The sequence below is a fragment of the Anomalospiza imberbis genome, chromosome 5, assembly GCF_031753505.1.
Source record: "Anomalospiza imberbis isolate Cuckoo-Finch-1a 21T00152 chromosome 5, ASM3175350v1, whole genome shotgun sequence".
Classification (NCBI taxonomy): domain Eukaryota; kingdom Metazoa; phylum Chordata; class Aves; order Passeriformes; family Viduidae; genus Anomalospiza; species Anomalospiza imberbis.
Genome location: NC_089685.1, coordinates 12,964,888 through 12,982,983, shown reverse-complemented (window position 1 = coordinate 12,982,983; position 18,096 = coordinate 12,964,888). Strand labels below are relative to the sequence as shown.

Genomic DNA, 18,096 nt, shown 5'->3' with positions numbered 1-18,096 from the left:
GAAGAAACAGAAAAAACTATCTGCAAGATGCACAAATTGAGTCTACCAGGCTACTCAGCAAGGCCTCAGCTGCATGGTTGGCTTTTTGGCTCTGGACTGTAAGGGAGAGGTGTACCTACCTGGTGAATACAAGAATGGAACAACAAGAGTGTCAAAGTCTTGGAATTCTTAATGTAAGAGAAAACATGGGCAATTGATCTGTGTAACCTAGAGGAAAGGAGACTTAGTGGACATAACACTCTTAACTATGAAAAAAAGCTGCTGGAAAATGAAGGGAATAAATCATGGGAATGTGACGAGTAATGGACTTAGAGAGTAGCCAGGGAAATTTCACAGATAGGAAAACCCTGTCCAAGATAAAGTCCCTTGGCCTGGGGAGCAGCTGCTGAGAGAGGAGTTGGAGATGCTAATGCTGGGATCCTGCAGTGCTCCCTCCACCAAAATGCCCCCACTCCCTGCAGCCAGGCAGAGCTAGAGGCACATAAACCCCCACATTGCACCCACTGACATACAGCAGGGAGACAGGAAAAGAGAAGTGTGCCATCTCTGTCTTACACCCTTGGGCCCCACAGGAGGGACACAGCCCTCTGAGGATGCTGGGCTACAGGGGCAATTCCTAAGGCAGGGCTCAGGTGACAGTGGTATCTTGCTGTTCACCCTCGCTCCAGTTGGAGGGACTAAATTACTTAGGAACATCATGTTTTCTCTCCAGGTGACTTACACAGAGGGCATTTCCACTGATCAGGGAAGAACGATTCCCCAGCCCATATTTCTGTGCCAACTGTACTGTCTATTTTTAACAGCAAGCTGCCATTAGCATTTGTTTGCTAAAAATAAACACATTTCAAATGCAATTCATTACCTAGCGCATTAGGGTAAAGGCAATTTATTCTTCAGTCAAGAAGAAATATTTTTAAGAGATAAATTGGTTCATGCAAATATCTGTGACTTGCACTCAGTGCACGTGGTACCAGCAGAGACAGTGCTCTGATTTCAACTGATGGGATAGATCACAAAATTCAGGAAGCTGCTGAGGAGCTCAGTGCAACATCCTATTTAACTTAATTAAAAATATGATGACAATTATGTAAGAGAAAAACAAAAAAGAGATGTGGGGTGGTAGACACAGTTCTCCCTTTGAACTGCAGCTAAACAGAAATGTAACAAATGGGCAGATAAGGTTTTTGAGGAGGGAGGGCTCTTTATTATATTGATGGTAATGGCTTCCTAAAACCTAAACATCACTGCTTCTTGCTCACAGAACAGGGGAGAATTCAAGGGCACAATTCTGAATCTGAAAATGCCAGTACAGAAGGATTTTAAAAAGGGTTTAAGTGAGCTGCTAAGCCAGGAGATGGATGGTGATCTGTAGTGGACCTGTCCTTCATGAATCCCTTAGTTTCCTTTTTATTAAAGAGAAACAGCTTCCCAAATGTTTTGTGGAAATAAGGTACTTGAAACAAAACTTGCTGTCTTTTGGCAGGAGGATTTGTAGGGCATGTAGAGAATTCCTGCTCTGAAGGTTCACAAATAGGAACTGAACCCGAGCCTCACATGGCCCTCTCTCCTTCAGAACAAAAATAATGTACCATAAATAAATAACAAACCATAAAAAGAAAAAAATCGATTCAGAGTCCTCGGGATATATGGGGGGAAAGCAAAGCTTTCGTATCCAGCCACTGCTAATGCAGCAGGTCCTGCAAAATCGGCACAGTCTGATTTTCCCCACTAGAGGGGACTGCGGTATCTAGAGTTACCTGCTCACTCAAAGCAGTTCTGGTAACTTCAAAATGTGTGGCATTACTAAGAAAATTAATTACTGATACTTGTAATATTATTCAAAACAGTGTAAAATTGGCATATGGTGGAAACCCTTATTAAATGTACAAAATGAAAAAAAATAATAACTTGGATTTAGGTTCCTTCATTAAACAGTATTTTGAAGTTGCCAGATTTTTAAAAAATGTTAAAGTCTTCTAGTTTAGCTGAAAATTGTGGGGCGTTTTTCTATACTGTTTTGCAATGTACATATGAAATACTTTAAATTAAAACACAGTCTGTTTAACATCAGAAACCTAATCTATAAAATGATCCTGATGATTCACAGTAACTTGTGTTAAATCTGCAAACACCAACACCTTGCTGTCCCCAAAACATTTTGGTGGCAGGATCCTTAGCTAATTGCAAACACTTGAAACAAAATGCAGAGAGAGAGATAAGAGCCCAGGTGTGCTTCCCACCTTGGATGTGCTGCTGGGGGATGCCACAGCAGGTGGCACAAAGAAGGCTCTGAACATGGAAGAAAACAAGTTCTGACTTCTTCTTATGGTCTCTTATCCCTACAGTTTTGGCAATTAAGCTTTTCCAGGTGCCTTTTTCACCAGAAACATCCATCAAAGTAGCACAAGTTAAAGCACATTTTCAGTTGTTGAGGTTTTGAATTCCAGCATAGAGAATATCAAAATCATAGAATTGCTGAGGTTGCAAAAGGTCTAAGATAATTTATTTCAACCTTTAACCCATCATCACCATGTTCACCACTAAACCATGTCCCTTAGTGGCACATTCACACACCTTTTGGACACTTTCAGAGAGTTTCTGACAGGGGCACTTTCAGAGACAGTGTTTCTATCACTTCCCTGGGCAGCCTGCTGCAATTCCTGACCATTCATTAAATGAAGAAGTTTTTCCTAGTATCTGATCTAAACCTCCTCTGGTGCAACTTCAAGACATTTCCTCTTGTCCTGTCACTTGTTACCTCCTCTCAGGCAGTTGTAGAGAGGGATGAGGTCATCCCCAAGCCTCCTCTTCTCCAGGCTAAACAACCCCAGCTCCCTCAGCTGTTCTTTGCAAGAATTGTGTTCAGTGTGCAAGCACTGGTGCCTACTGCCAAGGGCCAAGACTTGGGTTTGGAGCTGCCTGTTCCTGCCACTAAGTTTTGTTTTACAGAGCTTTATTTGCATCAGTTCTTACTAAGGGAGCAATCGTGGGAGATACTTCCCTCATCCTGTGATTTATCCATATGTGGGTTGTGCTGCACCTTCTCCCCTGCCACAGTGGTGATCCTGTGGGAGGACCTATTTGCACCTTGCTCCCCACTGTATCTCTTTGGCAAGATCAACCCCTTGTTTATTACTGGTCTTTTGCTGCAAATCATTAAACCAAAATTTGTATTTTCTATCTGCCAGTTGCCAGCAGTTTTTTTGTCTTGGTGTCAGAGACTCAGAAAACTTCAGAGGTCAGAAGGCACCTCTGGGTCACCTGCTCCAGTCCGTGGTTCAGAGGCTCAGCTAAAGCAGGTCACTCAGGGTCATGTCCAGTCAGGTCCCACCATGGGACTCTAGCACCTCTCTAGCAGCCTGCTCCAGTGTTTGACAATGCTTGCTGTAAAAAAAGGGTTTTTTTTAAAGTTTAAATGTAATTTCCTGCATGTCAATTAGTGTCTGTCGTGTCTTACACAGTGCCCAGGCACCACTGAGTAGAGTCTGGTTCTGTCTTCTTTACTGGGCCCCCATCAGGTGTTTGTACACACTTACAAGGTCCCTGTTGAGCCTCCTCTGTTCCAGGCTGAGTGACACCAGCTCTTTAATCCTTTTCTCACAGGGGAACTGCTCCAGTCCCTTCATCATTCTCTTGGCTCTTCGCTGGACTCTCTGCAGTATGTCCACATCTCTCTTGCACTGTGAGGAGCCCAACACAGGGCTCTCTGCAGTATGTCCACATCTCTCTTGCACTGTGAGGAGCCCAACACAGGGCACAGCCCTGCAGGTGTCACCAGTGCTGAATGGAGGAGCCTGTGAACCTGCTTTGGCACAAAGGCACATCATTATCCCACAGGCAGCTTGGTGTCCTCTAGAACCCCAGGTTCTTTCCTATCAAGCTGCTTTCCAGCTGGGTGGCCCCCAGCATATTCTGGCGTGTGGGCTTGTTCCTCTCCAGGTACAGGACTGGGGTTATCCCAAATTCACGTGGTCCCTATCCACCCATTTCTCCAATCTGTTGAGGTCCCTCTGGATAACAGCATAACCCTCTGCTGCTTCAACACTTCTCCCAAGCTTTTTATCTGCTGTGTCATCCAGATGGATGTTTTGCCACTGATCACAGCCCTTTAACCTGGCACTTCAGCCAGCTTTTGGTCCACCTCACTGTCTAGTTACTTAGCCCACACTTCATCACCTTGTCTGTGAAGTTATGGCAAGCACTCAAAATCCCTGCGAAAGTTAAGATGAACAATGCCACTCACTGCTTTCCCCGTGACCACTGAGACAGTCATATTGCTGTACAAGGTTCTCAGGTTTTCTCAGGTGTGATTTCCCCTTTGTAAGTCTAGGCTGACTCCTTCTTATCAGCTTCTCATCCTTTGTCTTTGGAAATGATTTCCAGGACTCTTTACTCCATGACCTACCCAAGGACTGAGGTAACACTGCCATGTGTGTTGCTCCCCACATCATCCCTCTTGGAGATAGGAGTGACACTGAATGTCTTGTCTATGGTATGACCAAACCTATTGAAATTATTTAACTACGTTTTTGATTCAGTTGGTGAATACAAAAATTATTTCCATGGTCACCTTCTTACTATGGGAATGGCAATCTTTCCAGGTGCCTTCCCCAGCAACAGTTCTCCTTGATTGCTCCCTCCATTCCAAACTCTTCATTTCCTGCTGTTCTCTTTCTAGGGAGTGTGACCAGGACACCAGCCCAGTGCAGGTGTGTCACTGGGATGTTTCCTCACACATTGGGCTGTTTCCAGAGGACTGAACCTCTGCCACAAGCCCATTCAGCTACTGTGAGGAGGGAATGCAGTGGGAACTGAGAGCAGCTCAGAGGACTGAGTGGGAAGTATGAAGATCTTTTAAAGCTACTTTTTCTTCTCTCTATCTTTCCTAATCGATTCTTTATCCTGAAGAAACTCCTGTGGGATGCTGCTGTCAGGAACTTGTTTCCCTTCCCCCCCTTATTTCCATTGCTCCTTTTGCAGGTGACAGGCAATTTTCTCCCATTTATTAAGGTTATCTTTTCCTATACTCATCACAGGTTTCAATCTCCTCTGTCCTTTTCTGCTTTCTATTCTCCTCTTTTTTTATTCTAAAAAGAGAAAAGAAGGGAACACTGGCATCCTAATTATTTGTATGCAAATATTTCCTCTACTTCTGTCCTGATTTAGCAAAAGTTAGAGTCCTAAAGGAGCAGGCAGGAGAGTCCCTTTTATTCCCATCTGGCATTCTTGCAGCTTCATTCCTGGCTAGCAAAGCAGTTTACAAGACCAATGGAAAACTGACATTCTTTTATCCCTGCTGCAAAATTTGTTTTATTATTATGTACCCCATTCTAAAATGTATATGTGGCCTTAATCCTCCTAATATGTAGGGCTTAATATATATAAAAAGCCTGCTATGTACATCGTCTCAGCACAGAATTTCAATTTCTAGAGAGGCTGAGACTGAATTAAAAAGGAAACGCTGTGCATGGCAATGAGCTCATTTTGACAGGCTGAATTAATTTTAAATAATAAGGAAGTAATTTCCATCTCACTAAATGCCTGCATTTTTCTGTAAAAATAAAACACTATAGTCAGAAAGATACTCTTGAGAAGTGTCTCTCATGGAGATAAGCAAACCAGATAGCAATTAAAAAAGTAAATAAATCATAATTACAATAGTAAAAGGTAGTATTAAGTATTAATGCACTTCAAGCCCAGCTACTTTGATTGATTTCTGCTTTATCTCATTAGCTTTATAATCAGAAAAATATAATCATATGAAGATACGTGGATTTGAGCACAGACAAATACCTCCAGCAGTTAGACATGGTTGTTTTAGGGATGCAGTCACAACTGCCTGATGCAAAAGAAAAGACTATGTGAAAAAAAGGCATGGAAAGATGTAGAGAAAGAGATCTCTACACCACCATCCCTGGTCCCCACTGCCCAAAAACAAAGCAGGCTTGCAAAGGAAATATTCTGTGGATGATCCCATAGGGGACATGGCTTTCTGTGTTGAAGCATGACCAGAAGTGATGATGCTTGACATGGTAATACCCATCTGGAATTGAGAAGTGATGTTCGGGTCTCTCCTCTAGAAGGGGGGATTCATTTCTGTACGCCAGACTAGTCAGGAGAGTTTTCCCACCACTAGGCTGGGAACACAAAGGGCACGTGGCACTGTTGAGGGTTTGCACCAGAGCCTCAGGGTCCACCCTCGGTACTGGGCTGTACTTTGTTTAATGGACTGTGCACAGGCACACCCTGGTAAATCCATGGTGCTCCCTTGCCCTGGGGAGGACTGTAACCACCAGACACCCTCCACATCCTCCTTGAACAATGAATTATTTTTTGCACAGCATCAGGAGGAGCATCTAGGTCATGGGTGTCTGTGCATTCTCCCCTTCTCTAGCATATTCTCTAGCATATTCTGAGCCAGTGTGTAAGGCCCTTTCCCAGATTCAAGGCAAAAAATACAGCTCCTTTTTTAACCAACAGCATGGTGGTTTGAACATCTGCCCAGAAATGGGAGATCCTGGTGCAGCTCTAATCCTTGCAATAGCTGCTTGACTACAAAGCCTTTTCTAAAATGTATCTTTGTCCTGTAAATGAAACTAGGAGAAAGGGAATATAAAAAGCAAGATCAAGGATGACATTGTAGCCTGGTGACAGGGGCACTAAGCTGTGGAAAAGGTGATCTGACTTCCCTTCTCTGCTCCCATTAATATTTAATAGTCATTAAATTAACAGTCAGGGACGTGTAGGATTAACTACAGGTCAACATCCTCATACTTATATCTGAATGAATGAGATAGTGCTAGCATGGATGGAAATGAGCTATTAGCAATGAGCATGGCCAGTATGTCAGTAACAGGCACAAATTTAAATGATTTAAACACTGTCCCTGAAAACCAAAACAAGGAAATGGCTGCTCTAATACAGAGACCCACACAAACCCTGCACTAGTGCTGAAACCTTCAGAACAAACACCCACAGAGATGTGAAACCCTTTGGCAAAAATCAGCCCTTTCTCTCAGTGGATTTGCTCAAAGGACTTGCAAGAGACTGACACTGCTGATCACAGGGAAAACAGCCATAAACAGCTTTTCATGTATTCAATAGCAGTGTTCTCAAAAGAACCTGTGAAGGATGCTGTAATTGATCCACCTGCTCTGCCAGGAGAGGAGCTGAGGACCCCTGCACCAAGCCATCAGGCTCATTCTCAGACTCATTTGCAGGGTTGGAGTGGCTGATGGCTGGAGCCACAGGAATGTCCTTCTGCTCCCCTCCAGCCTGGCTCTGACACTAAGACACAGAAGAACCTGATGTCTCTCCTTCAGTTCCTTTTTTGAGTGCAACTTGGGAACACCATTAGCTGCAGCTGTTAGTGCAAGATTCCCTCATCTTTTCCATGCTCTTTAAAATGAATAGCAGTCTAATCTCAAACAACCTTTTCACTTCTGGAGGAGCCACACTGAGGACTCTGATGGCCAGCTTGTTCCCTTGTCCCTCAGTGGAGAGAAGGACAAGGGGATAAGCCTGTTCATCTATTTTGGTGAACTTGTTTGCTATCTCCCTGTTTAGGGAAGGCTTCCCACCAGCTGTGGTTTCCCTCTGCAGATGAGCAGAGAGGAGGAGGGCTGTCCTCCACAGAGGGATGCCTGCTGGATTTGGCCAGACAGCTCAGATCTCAGGGAGCTCTTTTCCCACAGTTGCTAAGAAACCAAAAAACAATCAGCTGCTGAAACAACTGTTTAGTACATTTTCCCCTCCATTTGTCTCATTCTGGATTACAGCAGCTTTAAGAATTGCTGGGCTTTCCCTGTGCTTCTGATGGTGAGGGCAAGCACAGTGCTGGGGAGGAGAGTTTGGCCTCAGTACCTCTTGCTATAGGGCTCCAAGCACACAGGTTGTTTCCATGTGTGGCCATCAGGGATTTCCCTCCCTTGAACTGTCTGCAGGAGTCTCAGGAACACCTATTCACAGGTGTCATTCCAGAGCCCTTTCAGCTCCCTTTCCAACCTCTGTCAGCGCATCCACCTGAGTCACCAGTAGCTCCAGCTGTGATTTTAATGGAACCTATTGTCCAATTCCTACTTCAGCGTTTCAAATGTCTTCATTTATTCCCTTGCAGGCCTGGCTCTGGCTATCTTCTTGCCCACAGCCATTCCCAGGTTGCCTGGGAGAAGGGACAGTGATGATTGCCCTGCAGGATTTTGGAGTGCTATCAGGAGACCATATGGGTTTCTCTATGTCTGAGAGCCAGATGGCCAGTGAGCCACTGAAGAACAAGATCCCACAGGACGTTAATACCTGCTGGGAACATCACCCAGGAGAAAACTCCCACCCACATTTAGCTGCAATAACAGAGACAAATGAGAAAATAGGGTTGGGAAAAAGCATCCTTAGTCAAGTCAGAGGTAGATTTAGAGACCTGCTTTGTGCAGTGTTAGCACAAGGCATTTGTCTCTGGTTGAAGGGGACTGGAAGGCTGCTAAAAAACTTTGGGGAATAACCTTCCCTGCATAAATGACTATGTGAACTTCACTTCTTTATTCCTCTGTCATGTCAGCTCAGCTGCATGTTCACTGTTAATAATAGGTCCAACTCTGCAGAGGCTCGTAGTGTCTTGGAAATGTCACCTATCAAGGTACACAAATAAAGCTAGAACAACCTCTGTGTGTTTGCTAATAGTTCTGTGCTGACCATGAGGGCTGGGTTTCTGTTCCCAGCACAATGCCTGTAAATTCTGCTTGTTCCCTAGCGGGCTGGGGTTGTTTTTATTAAGTGGTTACATGTTGGGCTTCCCTTACGTGGAACCTTCTGTTCTCTGATGGAGCTTGTGGCTCTAACAGCAAGTTACAGCCTTTTTTCCTGCAGCCTTGGTAGAAACGGGTTGTATCAGCTCATGTATTTTGTAACTCCAGCAAATAATTCTGTGTGTTGTGCAGGTCAGTAGAACAGAGAACTCTACTGCACAAGAAAGAAGTGACTCAGTGTTGGGAGCGAGAGGGACCTCGGCTTGGCTTGTGAACTAAGCATGTTGTGCTGAGCCAACACTCCTGGGAGCTCCTGCTCTGTGGTGGGGCAGCATGATGAGGCATTTCTGTGATGGTATAAACACTGTAGCAAATACAGGGCTGAGGGGAGTATGAGGGCATGTGAAGGAATAGCTCAACGGTGGCCAGAGGAGTCTGGAGACAGGCATTCCCCAAGAACAGGCAGGTATGAAAACAAAGTTCTCACCTTCCATATGTGAGGTCAGACCAGAAGTGCAGTCAGTCCACACCTTTTTTCTGGCGGTGGCCAGCAGTTGGTATGTAGGGCAGGGCAGGGAACGCCATTGGGATGTTTCCTCAAAATTAAGTACCATCCAACAATTTGGAGGGGGAAATTTTGGAGCCCAAGAGACATCATTGCATGCAAGGGTCCTGAAAGTCTTTCTGCCACGAATATATCCAGTTGATTTGTGAACCTTTTCAGCACATAAAATCCCAGATGGGGAACTACAGGTAAGTGAAGTCCAGGTCACCCAGGATGAGTCTGCCTGACTGTCCTGAAGCTGCAGCCCGAGGCACCGTGTCATCCATTAAACCATCTTCCTCTCCTGAGGGTGAATAAGCACTGACCCCACTTCAAACTCCACAGGAGACAACAATCACCCAGTCAGTCATTAATTTTTCAAGTAGCGTGTGTGGCTTTAGGTTTAGAAGGGAAAAAAGGCTGTTCCCTCAATCTCAACAGCATTGTTTGCAGTGACCTTGTGTGTGCCCTGTTCTGAAGCAGAGAGGGAGATGTTTTGAGAATTGTGGAAAATTTGTCAGGCAAATAATTTTCTGTAAGTCAGAGAGCTGAAATAGCTGCTTGGATATAGTGAATATTTTTAAGTCTCATACTCAGCCTGAGCACCATACACAAGGTAGAGGTGAATGAAGGTCCTCTGGATGGTGCATAGTGTACCCTCTGCTCAAGAGACTCTACTCTGACACTATCTTGTGGTCCTCATGTCACATTCCTTTATTTTTCCACTGGGGAAGAAAAAAAAATCTGGCTGTCAATATAGTCAGACATTTTCCTATCCAAACCTCAATCATAGTTTCCTTTCCAAAGGGAACTTTTCCTCAATGTAACTTTAATATAATGCCAGGTTTTTCACAGGCATTTAAAATACTCTTAATTTGTAATAACAGAATGGAGGCAGGAAACATGCAGCAGCTGTATCACCTCCCCAGAAAGGATGTTTTTGACTCAGAATGGGCTGTAGATCCTGTTCTACAAAAATGAATGGCAAAGACTGACTCAGGTTTACTTGGGGGTAAGTTCAAGCAAGGCTAACTTGGGCAGGAGCAGTGCATTGATTCCTCCTCCAGCTGCCTGTACTTTGTTCAGAGGAGTACAGAGCAAGAGCATCACTGCTCAACACCAGAGGCAGGAGCTGTGGGTGGGGCATCAAGGGATGATTTAAGAGAAACAGACAAGACTGATTTCCTGAGAAAACCTGGAAACTGGTATGATTTGAACTTTGCTGTGGTGGCACTCAGGGAGGAGGTTTTGTGTGGCAGGAGGCCTGGGAGAACACAAAGAGGAAAAGGAAATGAGCATCTCAGAAGAAAGAAGGAGAAAAGTAGGAAAAGCCATAGAAGTAGTTTTATGGAAACTTCGAGTGGTTGGACCACAAATCTGACAAAAAAGGATGAAGGTGAAACAGTGAAAGGATTTAGTGTGGTTTGCTAGAGAATTGAAGCTAGAAATTGATTTTAGTTGTGACATTTTGAGGGAAGACAAGGTGAGCATCAAGAGGACCAGAACAGAGAAGGTTGTGAAAATTGAGGACAAAGTTATCATAGCTCTACTGTGGGAACAAATAGTAATAGATAATTTTGTAGGATGCTCTTGAGGGAATGTCAGCGGGATTAAGTGACAGTATCGGTCTGGAAAGAAGAGAGAGGATGGTGATAATGTTGAAAATAGCACTGGGGGTGTGTGCTGCCTGGATACAGAAGCTAATAGGTTTACCAACTACAGTCAAACAGGGTAGCCATGTGAAGTAAGATAAGGGGCCCACTTGTAGCTAGAGCTTGAGCAGGGAGGTTGGACCAGATGACCCACTGTGGTCCCTCCCAACATTACCCATTCTGTGATTCTGGTATTTAACCCAGTGCAGCCCCCCATACACACGTACTCTTAGAATCACAGAATCATTAGTGTTGAAAAAGACTTCTAAGATCATTGAGTCCAAGCGTTAACCCATTAATCGTGTTCTGTTCAGAGAAGTTGCCTGGGCAGCATTTGAGGATTTGAGATGTTTGCTCTGAAAGTTTATCAGGATGGAGGTGTTCATGTGCAGAACCCCCTGCTTACTTGGTCCAGTCTGAAAGGCGCAGCAATCCCGTGGGTATGTGTCACACTCAAAGGTCGCAGTGTCTATGATCATGCCTGTTTCCAGGATAATCACCGCCTTTTTCTGCTGTCCTAACAAGTGGCCCTTTCCCACATACCTGGGCAGAAGCAAGTTTTACAAACTGAAGGGGATATGTGCTGGATATTGAACATACCACAAAATGTACATATCTAAGCATATCTGATCTCAACAAGGGACCCTCTGCCCCATTGTTTTTTGGATGGTTTGGTGTGTCATGGCCTTGAGTCAGGCACCTGAAGTCTTTCCTACAGGGATTATATGATATTCAGCTAGAGGTGAGCGTGTTCCCCACAAAGATATGCTATTCATAGGAAGATGTAATGACTTAGATGAAATCATTACTCATCCTTCCAGTAAGTTGTGTCCTGATTTAGTAACATATTCCATTTGTAGATCGTATTGTCTCTGGTGAGTCTGCTTTACAACAGCAGTACAAACAAATTAAACAAAATTTTGATATGCTTTTATCAAAGATTTGTCCCTAGTGTCCTTTGATTTACTTCTTGAGATCTCCTCTGGCATGAACTGGATAGAGGCAATATTTTCTCCCCCTCAAAGTGGATCTGAGCTCAACACCTCTGAGAATATATGAGCTCTACCTTCAGAGTTGGCTTCAGGCATTCTAGAGAATGACTGCCCTCCCCTTAATATATAATAGACTGAAGACAGCTCTATGTCTTCATTTCAGTGAAATTGGTTTTTTTGCATTTTCTTGACATCCACATAGTGGAGCTTTGGGTATCCCAAGCCAGTACCAAAATGAAAAAAAACCCCTACTTTTTTTTTTTTTTTTTTTTGCTGGCTGACAAAAGGAGTTGCAAAGGTGTATGCTCCTGTGGCCTTTAACCCCACTTGCCTCTCTAGCGAGGAAAATTAATGACAGATCAGATTTGTCAACAGGGGAATATTCTTGCATTTTGCAATGTTTGTAATTGTGTCACAGAGGTTAAAGATGGGTCTAACCTATTAATTACGCTTTATACCACTTCAAGTCTGTTAACGATGGGTTCCTAGAGCAAGAGGTATATTTTTCAGTGCACATTTTGATATGAAACAGAAATTTGTAATGAGAAAAAACTGATTCCATGAGCACCAGTAGAGAGCCTTTTTTGTCTGTAGTCTGAATTTCAGAGGATCATTTACTGCTGAAAATGCTGTGATTGAGTAGATGAATGCTTGAAGTCTCATGTCACTAGCGTGATTGTCAATAGGACTACAAAAGGGGAATGGATCTTAAGAAAATGTTCTTACAGATGAGTATGTTGAATGACTGGAAAATCCAAAATAGCTGTGCATCAGGAAGACAGGTAAGGCAGTGTGTGCAGGAGCATCAGCCTGCTCTAGCTCACCTCGTGTATAATAACTTGCCAGTTTAATGCATTGCTGGTTGTGAGAGGCTACTGGTCTGTCTGGGTTTCTGCCTGTTGTATTCTTTGTGTGGTCTGGATGCAGAGAAGGGATGTCACATACTGCCACTATGAAAGAAGCCTACAATACACAGCAAATCCAACCCTTAATACTGGGTAATTTCAGATCCTTTGGCTCTATTGGATGAGTAGTTCATCTATGGTTTCCACGCACTGTGGTCCCCATGGCACTGACAGCATCCACCTGACACTGGAGCCCCTGGAGTGTGGTAGGGCAGGATTTGGGGTTGCATAGGCCCAGCCAAGCTGTCTTCCATAGCAGCTGTGGGAGAGGGACTCTGCTCTTGTCTGTGAACAACCCCAAGGTCTTTGTCCTGCTTCCGATCTTCATGGTCTATCTGGTGGCTGTTGGTCATAGGGAAATGTTGGCATTTGGGGATGCATGATACAGAAAGGCTGGCCAGCCCTAATGAAGGATTAAAACTGCTCTATTAAAGGAAGGAAGCTTGAGGTCTGCTGAACTTTTTGATGTCTTTGATAAAGGCCTTGCAATTTTCACACATCAGGATGGTCTTTGGGTAAGAGAGGCATTGGTTTTCCAGTGGACAGATTATGCTTGCCCAACTGTTCCATGGGCTCTCAGGAGCAAGTTGGTCTGTGGCTCTTAGCCAGAAAAGCACTTAGATAGGAGCACACCTCTCGGTCCATGGATCATCCTGCTGAATTCGTTAGGGCTCCTTATGCACTTCCAAGAAACAGTGTGCTTTGCTGTGCTCCGTCTCAAGTCCCCATATGCATAAAGCTCCTCCACATCCCTTGTAGCCATATTAATATCCTGGATGGGGTAGGGATTCTGCCCAAGAGTGCACTCCTTGCTTGAGTTATAACCACACTTTCAACAGTGAATGACTGAGTGTGCTTCTGCTTGAAGTTAAAAAGCACCATTCTTTTGGGTTGTGAGCAATATCAGCCTCAGGGAAGGGAGAGCTGTGCCTACACAGTATTCCAGTGACAGACACACTTGTTTACGCCCTGAATAATGTGACTTTGAGTTCAAAGTTGGCAATGCTGGAGAGGATCAGCACAGGGCTGAGCACAGCAGATGGGGGCAGAGGAAGAAGTGGTGTTTTACCCTTTTTGTTATGGATGGCTCCCAGAGCCCCAGCGGTGGCACTACCACTGCAGCTTGAATGAGGGATGGGTCAAATGAAAATGTCAGGACAGAAGACCCTGCAGAGACTTGCATAAGTGTCTAGCAACAAAGGATAGTCAGGGATCAGGACATAAGAGGAGAAATATGCTGAAGGCATACCTAGCTCTGTGGTGCAGGGAATGTCTGAACAGGGAACAAAGGCAACTCAACAGTAGGCAAGTGAGCCAGGCAGTGACCCTTTTGGAGAGCATTGACTTTTGCTTAATGCTCTTGGGGCGCAGATGAAGCAGCAGGCAGCAGCAGTGTGGACATATTCAAGGCCACCCAGCATCAGTGTGAGGAGCTCTGTGCTTGCCTGGGAAGCACAGAGGGTGTCATAATAACTGAGACTTCAGAGAGAAGCCACCAGGGCAAGAAACCAGTCTTCTAATCTGACATGGTCCAAAATGTATGTGGCTGAAGGGTGAATGAAATTGTAGGAGACCATTTGGATCAATTATGGCATTCTGTGAGTAATTTTCTGAGGATTAACCTTCATGTGGGGAATAAAACTGCACTGAAGGTCTTTAGAAAAACAACTCCTTTCATTTGCTGGGAATGATGTAACTGGCGAAGGCAACTCTGTTGCAGGGTTTGGTGAAAGTTGGAGGCTCTGAGGCTCAAGGGGGAAGGCAGCTGAGACAAGAGGGTCTGCAGGGAAACACATGGGAGCCTGATCCAGTGGGCCACAGTGTCTGTCCCTGTGGATGCTGCTGGGGGTGGCTGTGTGTAACACTGGCCTGTTGTCACCCTAAGAGGCAGTGTGCAGTGGACTTACACCCTTGTGTGTGTGTGTGTGTGTGTGTGCACAAGAGGGAGATGATAACATTCAACAGTCTGCAGTGGCTCTTCAGGTCTGTCCACTCTTTCCACTGAATTTGTGTCCTGGTGTCAGCCACTTATATGTGCACACAATTTAGAGCCACGATTGCATTTTTTTCACTGAGGCTTTTATCATCATTAAAATAACAGCATCATACAAAAACATGCAGGAGGGAACCTCAGGAGGTCATGTGGACCACTTCTTGTCCCAAGGTAAGCTAATTGCATCAGTGTCACTTCTAATGGTGTTAAATGATATATCCCTAGGGCTTTCCAACACTGGAAAGTCACAGCATCCTTAGGGAATTGTTTTCTCTGTTCTCTCCACTGCTGAAAATGCTGTGGGAATTTTGCACATAATATCTGATTTGAATATTTCTTTTTGTAATTTAAAACACGGTTACAGGTGCTATTACCCACACTTAGGCACTGAAAACCAAAACCACTCTCATTTATGGACTGCTCCCTCACACTTATAAGAGAACTGAGTTGGAGATATCCTCGGCATAGAAGGAAATCAGTGGGGAAACCAAGCTTCTTCTAGCAGATCCGGGCTTACAAAGAAACCAGAGATGGCTGAGTAAGGACATCAGCATGAAAAACCCAGATTATACAAATGAACAGGCTGAATGTTGCAGGATTTAGCAGCTCTCTGCCAGATAAGGTGTCTGAGAGATAGCTGGTTCCATCAAGCCTGCAATGAGGGTCAGAGCATTGAGAGGAGGGAGGTGGGAATCAAGAGGATTAGCCCAATTCAGGGACTCTGAATTTTGAACTCAGACTAATTTAGGGGAAGAAAATGGGAGCAAGAATTCTTAGTAGGGTACTTTGCAAAGATAGACTATTTCACAAGACTCAAAGACAAATTCAGGATCCTTAAGTGGTGCTAGAGACACATCTGTGAGTTGTCTTCTATAAAATACGGTCTGTGGACACCCATTCACCCAAAAATTGTGGGTAGATATTGGCCATTGGTTTTTTTGCTGTGCAGGATGAGGGAAGATGGGTCTTCTGGGAGCAAGGGGAGGAGGTGGGAGGTTGTGGGGTGGCCCAGCTCTGTGCATGTCATGGCTCCAGCATCCCTGAGGAGACACATTTTTTTTGGGAGCCAAACTGAAGAAGGAACATGGTGACTTTTTGCAGGTGGGAACAGAGATGTACAGCGGTCCTGCCTCAGGGCCTCAGCTGAGTCTCAGAGCTCTGACTGCTGGCAGGAACTCACTGAGGAGAAGGAGGCAGGAAATCACAAACCCCTTATTGATTCCCTTTCTTTTCTGCTACCCATCCCCAGCACTAACCATATTTGAAAATACAGCTTCCAGGCTTATTTTACAACGGCTAAAAAAAAAAAAAAAAAATCTTAGCTCTAGAGAGAATTGTTTTGCCAGCCCTATTTTTCTCTGGCTTTGAGTTTGCCATTGACGTTAATTAGGACTTCCTGAGCCTTGTTAGCCTGGCATTTTCCTTTGTTACTGAGAACAGCGAAGGTGACCTTGCTCAGTAGGTGGATCTCCTCAGCTCTGACAGTCTAATCATTAATGTCTTAGGAACAGAGGTAGGGATCTTACACGGGAAACTTGAGAAGAGCTATAAAAACATCATGTAGACAGCTGGCAGTGTCAGCTGGCATAGCTCCAATAATTCAAAAGTAGAGGTGTTTCTGATAAGACATCTTGATCTCACACAACACATGCTATTCAACACGTATTTTTTGTTGCATAATAAGAAAACAACAAATATCTATCTGTGTAAGCTCAGTTGCAAGTGGCTCAACTGGGTATACTGAGGGTAATAGCCAGTATTCAACAAACTCCATTTTATTATCCAGGAAAGTGGACCAGTCACCAGAACACTGATCTCTGATGGTCTGGTTTTGAATGATGGCTTTAAAGTTATTTTGGTGGCTTCTCTCTACTCCCCACCTGTGCAGTCACAAAACTGTAGAATCATGAACAACTCTAAGTAGAAAGGCACTTCACGTATTCCAATTCCCTTCTCAAAGAAGGTCCAAACAGAGCAGATTGCTCAGGGTAATGTCCAGTCAAGTTCTGAGGATCTCCAAGGATGGAGACGATACTACTTTGCTGGACAACCTGGTCAATATTTGACCAGCCTCATGACAAAAAACCTCCACCAGCACGCTTAAAATATGAGTGAAAATCCTGTGAGAAAAGAAACCCAGGAAGGCAATAACTGAGTTCTGCCTCTCCATACCAAGCAGCACCACAAGACCCATGTGGGTAAGTCCGTTTCAAGCTGCTGTGATTAGTCTGACCTTCATAAGCTTTACATACGCTAAGAGTAAAAGGACTATATAAAAACAGGAAAACATTGTATTTGCTCATAGCAGTCTTTTTTAAACAGAGACTGCAAGCAAAATTTGTAATTTCGATGTGTCATCTGCCACATGAAGGAAGAGTTTGACAGCAGAAGAGTCACAAAGCCCTGGCAGTAGCAGAGCTGTCCTCGTCAGCCAGCTGCACCAGGAGCAGGCCTGGCTCCCAGAGAAGGCAAAGCGGGAGTGGCTGCTTTCCACTGGCAGGCTCAGGAGGGTCGGTTCTGCTCCTGACCCGTTTGAACTGCACACTTCCACATCTCTAGCCAGGATTTCTAAACAGCCATATCCAGGGGGGTCCTGATCCTGAAGGTCACTTAGGAATCACATACACAGCTTGCAGATTTGCCACTAGCAGCTGCCACAAGCTACCAAAAAAGGCAGAATATTAAGACTACACAAAACCAAAGCTGAACTGGAATATAAATATCAAATGAAACGCTTACATGTTGCTGAACATGCTGCCTAAATCAGAAACACGAGACAACAGCAGAAAGCCATGCAACGCATTTTGGCAGAAGCACGCAAACATTTCACAGCTTGTCCCCTGGATGCCATGCTCACACTTACGTTAGTCTGTGTCATACTACCTGAACTTGTTTTAAGCATTTCCATCATCTGTGAGGTAGGGAGGGAAAAACAGAATAGTTAAGGTATAATCAAGTGAGATCTTGCACATCATAGTATAATTTGTAAACAATCTTTTTATTGGCTGTAGTGTGGAGAGTGTAAATGGTTCAGGCTTCTACCTCAACTTATCCAGACAGGGAACTTTCTGAAAGCCAGGTAAGTGATTCAATGGATTACTAAGGAGGCAGATGAAAAAAACTGGGATTAACAGAGGAAGAAATAGTGACAGAACATAAATAAACACATAAACAAGTAAATAATTTTGGTGTCAGTAAGATTAATTTTTTTGCTGTCATGTCAGAATCAAAACACTCAATAATACCTTTTGATCAGTGAGCAATTTTAA

At 44.3% G+C, this 18,096-nt stretch overlaps 1 protein-coding gene across 3 annotated transcripts in view; it reads right to left on the bottom strand.

Moving 5' to 3' along the window:
• LHFPL3 (LHFPL tetraspan subfamily member 3) overlaps positions 1-18,096 on the bottom strand; it is a 234,217-nt gene that overhangs the window by 17,743 nt on the left and 198,378 nt on the right. The window contains exon 3 of one of the 3 annotated variants that reach the window (XM_068189671.1): positions 17,711-17,738. The exons of 1 other annotated variant lie outside the window; for it this stretch is intronic. In XM_068189671.1, the coding sequence (XP_068045772.1) occupies positions 17,722-17,738 (17 nt within the window). In that variant the 3' untranslated portion in view covers positions 17,711-17,721. Of the gene's footprint in view, positions 1-17,690; positions 17,739-18,096 lie in introns of all 3 variants that reach the window. One more of the 3 variants, XM_068189670.1, reaches the window with a different exon arrangement.